The 9,281-nt window shown below is 35.8% G+C and overlaps 1 protein-coding gene and 1 pseudogene across 1 annotated transcript; both read left to right on the top strand.

The window, feature by feature from the left end:
* The first annotated feature begins 1,578 nt into the window (after nucleotides 1–1,578).
* On the top strand, nucleotides 1,579–5,466 carry LOC133691737 (uncharacterized). The gene is made up of 5 exons (XM_062112340.1): nucleotides 1,579–1,884; nucleotides 3,708–3,788; nucleotides 3,944–4,000; nucleotides 4,585–4,992; nucleotides 5,323–5,466. Exons 1-5 carry the CDS (start codon nucleotides 1,579–1,581, stop codon nucleotides 5,464–5,466), a joined length of 996 nt encoding a protein of 331 aa, XP_061968324.1.
* Nucleotides 5,467–7,564: 2,098 nt separating this feature from the next.
* LOC133691667 (heavy metal-associated isoprenylated plant protein 36-like) lies at nucleotides 7,565–9,038 on the top strand (annotated as a pseudogene).
* The last annotated feature ends 243 nt before the right edge of the window (nucleotides 9,039–9,281 follow it).

Raw genomic sequence — 9,281 nt, forward strand, 5'->3', positions numbered from 1 at the left:
AATTTCAGCACTGCAAGTTATACTTCAGGTCAACATTTTGGACAATAGGGAAATCGGTTCTCCTCTAGTTAGCACTTTGGGCAACAAGGCAACCGGTTTGAAGTTATAACTGAACCATCAAGTGTTAGCTATAATATGATTATGGACATACTACCCAGCAATTGCCTCAATTATCTACTCATCATCTATAAGCTAATGCCAATTTAACGTTTAATAATGTCCCTATAACTTCTCCTGTTACTTGGTTTCATAATATAGGTGCAAATCATTATATGACGTTGGACCTTGTGAGTATGATGAGCTCAGAACACTACTTTGATAATGATCAATTACATGTTTGCGATGGTAAAGGCCTTGTTATTTCTAATATTGCTCATTCTCACATTCGTTCGCCCAAATGCACATTTACGTTATCCAATATTTTACATGTTTCTAACATTAAAAAACCTCTACTCTCTATTCAGAAGTTTTGTCTTGAGAATAACATGTTTTTTTTTTTAATTTCATCCCTTTGTATTTTATGTTAAGGATCTCATGACAAATGAAGTGTTTTTTTCCAAATGAAGCAGAGATGATCTATATGTCTTATCTAAGTCCTCTGTAACGTTGTTGCCTCAAGTTTTCTTATCCACATTAATCTATACTTCAGTTGATGTCTAGCATCGTCGACTTGGATATCTTAGTCTGCGTATTCTGATTTTTTTAGTGTCAAATAAAAAGATGTCCTATACGTCAAAACATTTTATTTTTAATTGTCTAACATGTCCTACAGGTCATCAAACTCAAGCTCCTCTTCACTTGATTTTTAGTGATGTTTGGGGTCCTTCCTCTATTTGTAGATTTTGCTATTTTGTTATTTTTATGGATGCCCATACAAGGTTTATTTAGTTTTATCCTTCGATTTCTAAATCTGATATTTTTACTATCTTTCATCGATTTCAAGCGCACGTTCAGTGCCAGTTCTCTTTAAAAATTAAATCTATTCAAACAGACTGGGGTGGTGAATATCAAAAACTCAGTACTTATTTTAAAACAATTTGTATTCATCATCGTCTGATCTGCCCTCATACTCATGAATAAAATGACATGGTTGAACGTCGTCATAGACATATTGTTGAAACTAGGCTTACTCTTTTTGGTTATTGTAAAGCTACTTTAAAATACTGGAGTTTTACTTTTGAAAGTTTATTTTATTTGATTAATAGCATACTAACTCTAGTTCTTAATCATAAAACACCCTTTGAATGTCTTTTAAAATCGACTCCTGACTATGCTTTCTTTTGTACTTTTGGGTGTCTCTGCTTTCCACTACTTCGTCCATATAATGATCATAAGTTAGATTTTTGCTCTTCTTCTTGTGTTTTTCTAGGTTATAGCAACTCTCATTTAGGTTATCAATGTCTTGATTTGTCGATAAATCACCTTTATATTGCTCGTCATATTCGGTTTCATAAAAATATCTTTTCTTTTAACAAGTCTGAACAGAGTGTAGCTCCACCTATACAATTCTCTGCTGCTATTTTATAGCCTCTCACATCAACTGTTGTACCATATTCATTGCAATCTGGTGCTCCCACAATGCCCCCTACACCTACTTCAACTCCTTTAACCCCCTTACCTCTGCCTGCATATCACTGTCATACTCATTCAACTGGTTCAGGTTCAGACTCACCATTCTTACATGCTTCCTCTATAACTCCTGTCTCACCTGATGTGGTCTTCTCCCTTGCTAGTTTCCCTGCTTCGCGTGCAACCTCTATGTCCCCTGTGCTGTTTAATTTGCTCATCTTCCCTGTTGTTTCTCTTGCTGGTTCTCTCTCTTGGCCTGTTTCCGCTACTCGACCTAGTCCTCTGTTGAGTTCTTTACCACTTGTTTCCTCTCCTGTTTCCCTCCTGGACTTAATTTATGTATTGATTTGTCTCATGATTAGTACTTAAAAGTGCATTTTTATCAAGGCTTTATATCATCATTTTGTACTTTAAGTATCATTAACTCCTTAACTAAAGCATGTTTTATAATAACAAGTATGATACCATAAGATACCTTTAATTTATGATAAATGTTCATCTTAAATATAGGCCTATCACATAAATGAAAGGATTGGTTGATGAGTTTAAGTACTAAAATTGAAAGGACAAAGAGAGGGCCAAACTTAGAAAAGAGATGTTGGTTCAGTCCAAACTGGAACACTGTTCGATCATTGGGTCATATTTAGAGCTGTAGATCTTGAATTTAGGTCTGCTTTATATGGATAGAAAGCTAAGACATAAGCCTCAAACTTTCATATGGAGTCCAAGATTTAAAAAGGCCATTTTCAAGTCCAAATTGTAGCAACAACGGAGAAGTCTGAATCTGTCATGTAGCCCAAACACTGTTCACTGTTGGAAAGCTGAGACAATTTCCAAGAACTTTCATGATTCAAGTCTGTTCGAATTCAGACAAGAAAATAAGGATTGTCACCAAGTCAAGAGTTAGTCACCCACTCAACAATTAGTCATCAAATCAGTAGTTCCAAATTTTGACCTATAAAAGGAGGCATTTGCCATGCATTGAGAGGCTTGGTTGTTCAGATCAATCTTGCTCTCTCTCTCTCTCTCTTTCTCTCTCTTTATATTTTTGTAATGCTTAAGTTTTGCTTTCATTAATATCATGTGCTTTTCATTTTCTTTCCTTTACTTAGTTAACTTGTATCTTATCTTGTTTATTTATGTTTCTCTTCTTCATTATGTTTAGCTAAGTTTATGTCAAGGTGAAAAGGTTACACTAATGATGTAAGAATAAGTATAATATAAACTCAATATGGACTTCAATGCATATATCTTAAACAACTTGCTATTAACATGTCTTATCATTTTTTATGTTATTAATTCTTAATACCTTGCTTATTAAATGATTAATCTAGATTTGTGTCGTATAATACTTTGTACAACAAATGCTTGGCACTTTCATAGCCCAACCGTATGGTATAACCTACACCTGTGCTATGAAAGGAACTTGATTTGTTGTTAATATAAGTTAGCATCATGAATTCCTTACAATATTTAAAAGTTTGGTGTTACTTAAATAAAATAATTAATATGATCATGTTAACAATTTATAATGAGCTATTAATGACAAATCATCCGTTTGGAACCTCTTTTGTGTGTGGTTTCCAGTTGAGTAATAAAAATAATTTATACTATACTTGTTTGAAATACCGTTAGTGGATCCTCTAACCTTGATATTTGTTTTTATCAGTGTTTAATCCTCACATTAATCTTACATCTCAAAGTCCTCTTTAACTTATTATTGTTGTTGTTGTTGTTGTTGTTGTTGTTTATAATTTATATAGTTAACCTCCCTATGGTTCGATCCAAGTCTTGTCAGGTTATTTATTACTTCGACACTTTTACACTTGGGGAAGACATCAATCTTTTGGTCGTGTCATCTCACTTTTCTCTTTAACAAGGCCCAACCAGTATGTCTTCCACTCAATCTTAGGTTGCCCGCACTCATTCCATAGTGCTTCGCCCACGTCCACCCAAAACTACCAACATAAGTGTTTCACCTGCCTCCCGGGCTGCTTCTTTGCCTCAATAGGAACTAAACTCTTTTAAGGATGTTGCTAGGTACTTGATTTGGCATAAATCCATGCAAGAAGAACTTTGGGTCCTTTACGGTAATGACACTTGGGTAATAATGCCCTTTGCTCCATCTATGAATGTAGTTAGCAGTCGGTGGGTTTATAAGATTAAGAGGCACGCTGATGGTTGTGTTGAACAATATAAAGCACGGTTGGTCACATGAGGTCTCACTTAGCAAGAGGAGATTCATTATTTGGAGACATTTAGTCTGGTGGTTAAGCCAACAACGGTTTGACTTGTACACACTGTCGTTATCTTTTATGGTTGGTCGATTCATCAGTTGGATGTCCATAATACGTTCTTGAATGACATTCTTTAGGAGGAGGTGTACATGACACAACCACCTGGTTTTGTTGACCTTACAGTCCCGTCTCATGTGTGTCGTCTTCATAAATCTTTATATGGTTTGAAACAAGCACCTGGTACAACCGGTAAAATGAGTTTTTGATCTCCATTGGCTTTCAGGCATCCAAGGTTGATACTTCTCTCTTTATTCTCTCTTTCAATGATGTTATATTTTATTTACTTGTGTATGTTGATAATATTTTATTGACTAGGAGTAACCCAACTTTGCTTCAATGATTGATTACTTTGCTAAGTTCAGAGTTTAAGCTTCGGGACTTAGGTTCTAATCATTTCTTTTTGGGCATTGAAGTTAAGTCCACTTCTATGGGTTTGTTACTTAGTCAACACAAGTATACACTTGATATTATCCAATGAGCAGATATGACTTCTTGTAAACCGATTGCTACTCCTTTGTCTACCTCATCTAAGCTGAGCATCGTGTCTGGTACTCTTCACTCTGATCCAACACGATATAGATAGATTGTTAGGGCTCTACATTACCTTACTTTTATTAGACCTGATATTTTTCATGCAATCAACAAGGTGTGTTAGTTTATGCATGCCCTTACTGAGGATCATTGGTCTATTGTTAAATGCATCTTGCGTTACCTTCAGGCTACAACTTCATATTGTCTGCACATTACTTGGGATTCCTCCTTGTCCCTTCATGGTTTCACTGATGCTAATTGGGCTAGCAGTATTGATGATCGCGAATCGACAGGTGGCTTTCTTGTGTATCTTGGTTCTACTCTTATTTCAAGGAAATCAGAGAAGCAACATATTGTGGCTAGGTCTTCTATAGAGGCAGAATACAAGGCCCTGACTGATGGTACTGCTAAAATCTTGTGGATTCGCTCGTTATTGTCAGAACTTCAGCTTCAATCGTCGTCCATAACTACGTTATGGTGTGGTAATTTAGGGGCCACTTTCTTATCTGTTAATCCAGTGTTTCATGCTCGCACTAAACATGTTGAAATTGACTATCACTTTGTTTGTGATCACGTTGCTAAGCAAGAACTTCAGGTATGATTTATATCTCTTCAAAGGACCAACTAGTTGATGTCCTTACCAAGCTTCTTCCACCAATCTCGTTTCTTTTTTTGGATCTAAGCTTTAGGTGGAGTCTTCACCTTTAGTTTGACGGGGTGTATTATGGAAAGAGACTAGATTCCTTATACATGTGAATATCTTATATAGAAATAATTATCATATATAGTATATTCTATTTTTATATTATACACAACCCTAAAAATATAAATACAAAGAATGGTTGTAGCCATTAACAACCATTGTATGTCACATACAATCAATCTCTTAACTTAACTCTCGTGTCTGTTAATATTGGAGTTGTAGGGAAAAATGTTTAGGCGCATTATCGTAGAGAATCTTGAATTTGTATTGCTTCACGATAGATATCTTACTGCTTTCTTGAAAAGGTGGATATTTTTGTTACTTGGTAGTTTGAAAGAGTGGTGCTTTGTCTTAGGCGAACTCTGAATGAAGGTTCATCTAAGAGATCTTGGGAGATGCTTTCAACAGAAGAGATGCCAAAAAATTATTTTTCTGTAGGACATGGGTGATATTGGAGCTCTGGCTTTGAAAGTGGAACGACCGGTAAGGCGTTTGTTAAAAAACTAGTTATTCTTTGTATCCTTTCAAGTCTGAAAAATACAGTTGTTACTCAAATGAGCTTGTGAGAAAAAAGAATGCATTCTGATCTTGCGTAGAACTTATCGTATACCATATATGAAAGGGCTTATTCTGCTTCTAGGTATTTGTAACTGAATTCTGCCACTCGAGCGGGATAATCTTTTATGCTTTAAGAACTTGCTGTAGATGATATCATGTGACGAGAGCCTGGTTTTACAGTGCATGGAGCTCCCTTTTTAGGGACGATAGGTCATATAATCTGGTAACTTTCTTGCTGGTGTCGTCTTCCATGAAGTTGAACCGTACTGATTTTTCATGTGGTTAGTGCCCAGTGTTGCCGCAAGTCACAAAAAGCTTTAGCAATTCCATTGGCTCAAGTAAAGCAACATTTACGAAAGGAGGCTTTCATTTGTCCTGCTTTACTATTCTATCTCCAGTTCAAAATAAATGAAAATCAACAAGGGCCAAAATAGTGGTTAGTTTTCAGTTTGCCATTCCTTTTCTCGAAAATATTGCCATCACCTTTTGCAGATCATGTTGCCTTATAAGACTGTTTGTCCTCCTTTGCACCAGGAAGTGGGTGGCTACAATGTTTAAAGTTGTTCAAGGAGCAAAGCAAGTCTTCTTAATTTGTGGTTGCTTGATCCAATGCTACTTGGCCCTCTATGACTTTTCTGTAGAAGCTGGGGCACCTAGAAGGCATTATAGGCTAATTTATTTCTTATAAAGTTGTAAATTCGCTTACATGTGATTTAGTGACATAACATCCTTGGAGACATTACTTGCATCCTTGGTCTAGATGGGTCCAGAACTTTCACTTCCACCTGCTGTTTCCTGTTGCAGCAGCTGGTGTGGTGGCAACATTTGCCAGCTACTAAAAAATATTGCTAGCAAGTTATTATTATCATCATATCTGACATCCATCTACAGGATTTTAGATGTAGATCTTGTAAAAAGGCTGATGAAATGGAATAGTTTTTCACGCAGTCGGAAACTAAATTGATTAGGATTCCAAGGAGAATGGGAATACCATGTATTTACAAATTGTGATTTTATTTCTTGTTTAAAGTATTTTTTATTTATAAATATATTAAAATATTTTTTTTAATTTATAAAAATTATTTTTAATATTTTCACATTAAAATGATTTGAAAATATCAAAAAAAAATTAATTTAATTTTTTTTTTAATTTTTAAAAACAAATTAAAAATAAAAAAATTAACAGATTGGTTAGTTCGTTTTTGAATTTTTGTTAGAATAATGGTTAAGATTGAAAAAGTTAAAGGGATGCTATTTTTTTATTTATTTATCCTAGATATTTCGTTCCTTTACTTTTTCTACTTATTTTATGTTTTTCTTTTGTTTTCAACATAAATCATTCGAGTATATAGTTGTAGGTCATTTTCAAGAATAACTTTTGACAAAATTATTGTTCAGGATTATTTTCTTTTTATGAGAAACTACAGTGTCTAGAGTTTCTCAATAAAAAATTATGTCTTTTTTTTAAAAAAAAATTGTTTAATACTTCTGAATATTTTTAGCTTTAGATTAATCATTCAGTGCATAAACATACATGAAAGTGTCAATTTTGATATGACAACTCAAATTCTCTAGAGTCTTTTGTAGAAGTCTTTTTTCTAATTTTACAATTTCATCCTCTCTCTCTCTCTCTCTCTCGCAAGTACTCAAAATTGAGAGATTAAGATCCGGATTTTTTTTGTGTTTTTTTTTTTTAAGTTAAAAGGGTTTTTTTTTTTTCAAATTAGTTTTTGTTGGAGGAGTTGCCTCCAGCCTACAGGAGACAACTGCTACTATGGTGGATTGGTGGTCATGTGATTTGCTGATTGTGTTAATCTAGCAGTCTTTAGTTTAATGGGTCCGGTAGTGACGTGGCATCCACACCTAATGCTTCCTTTCTTTCTCTCTTGCTTTATTACACCAGCCCTTCCTCTCAGTACTTCTTACTTCTTAAGCCATTGCCTTTACACTCGAAAGCTCTCCTTTCCTTCCTCCCAATAGGGCCATCACTGCCCCATCTCTATGAGATGGCCACAAAACCAGCTGAAGAGGCTTTACAACAGCTGAAATACCAGGTAAAGAATGCTCTTATCATAGATAGAAGTACGTCCACCTACTATTCCTTTCACTTCTTTCATCATTACGGACTGTTTCTTCTCCATTTCCTGAATCCATTTCTCAATTGCTTTTGCAGACATGGGTCTTGAAAGTCTCAATCCACTGTGAAGGATGCAAAAAGAAAGTTAAGAAAGTTCTTCAAAGCATTGATGGTATATGTTGTGTAAAATACTCAGATTTGAGATTCATTTCTTTATCTATCAACTTATACTAGCTAGTATGCATGTATTCACTTTGCATGTTTTCTTTTAATATTCTCGACTAGGTGTTTATAAAACAGAAGTTGATTTCTCACCAGCATAAGGTTACAGTAACTGGCAACGTGGACGCGCAGATTCTTATCAAGAAGCTGATGAGATCAGGGAAATACGCCGAGCTTTGGCCAAAAAACTTCGAGAATAAGGAGATAAAGTCTGGAAAATCCCAGAACAATGACAAGCAGAAGAGTCCTAAAGATGTCCAAGAAGTTGGTGGTGGTGATGATCATCAGAAGAATACTCCAGCTAGCAGAAAAGCCGAGACGGAAGCTAAAATTAGTGGTGGAAATGGTGGTGGTGATCAAAACTCAGGGGCGGAAAGTGATGATGCCGGCTTAGAAAGTGCTGCTCCTGTTGCTGCGGCTGCTAGTGGTGGTGGCAGTGGTAAAAAGAAGAAGAAAAAGAAAAAGCCAAGTGGCAATTCTAACAATGGTGCCAGTGGTGATAATTCTGGTGGTGTACCGGCTGATACCGGGTCTTCTTCCATGGCTGATCTTGACTCAGCTCCATCTATGCCCTTGATGAGTCATAGCCCTCCACATCAGCATGTATACCCGTATCCACCAATGTATCATCAACCTATTCCAGTTTATGGAATAAACTACAACACAGCATATTGTAGTGCTAGTGACTCCTGTTATGCACATCCCATGCATGCTCAGATTCACTATCACCAGCAGAGGTACCAGCCACCAGCCCCGCCATCCGATCTCATCAAGGAGTTTGGTGATGATGATAACGAGACCGGATGCTCAGTCATGTGAATATTTGTAAGGGGTGATGTAATGTGGGGTACGTATACAAAGAAAGTTAAAATTTAAACTAGGGAGCTAATATAGTGTAGTGTCTTGTGCGGGAGGTGGATGGATTAATTTTGCAATATGTAACATAAATGTGAAGATAGTGGAGCAATAAAAAGGGCAGCTATGGGGTCTCAAGCTGTTTAATGTTTTGTCTTTATTTAGCTTTATTTGCTGCTTCTGTACTTCTATACTTTATATAGCCTTCATTGTAATGTTTGGTTAATTCTATGCCTTGTTTCTTTCGTGTAAAATGAGATTTTTGGTTATGAAACATCATAATATAGCTCTCTTTGCTGACTGAAACTGTAAAATCGGCATTTCCAGCAAGTTTGCTTCCACTAATTCACCCTTCTGTTGGTGGGTGAATGCTATATATATATGAAGATTTGCATTTTCCAATCGGAAATGGTTGAGGTTATCTTTTTCAAAGCAATCCCTTCCATCGGTTAAGACATTTCTGTTCATG

The sequence above is a fragment of the Populus nigra genome, chromosome 4 (assembly GCF_951802175.1).
Source record: "Populus nigra chromosome 4, ddPopNigr1.1, whole genome shotgun sequence".
NCBI lineage: Eukaryota > Viridiplantae > Streptophyta > Magnoliopsida > Malpighiales > Salicaceae > Populus > Populus nigra.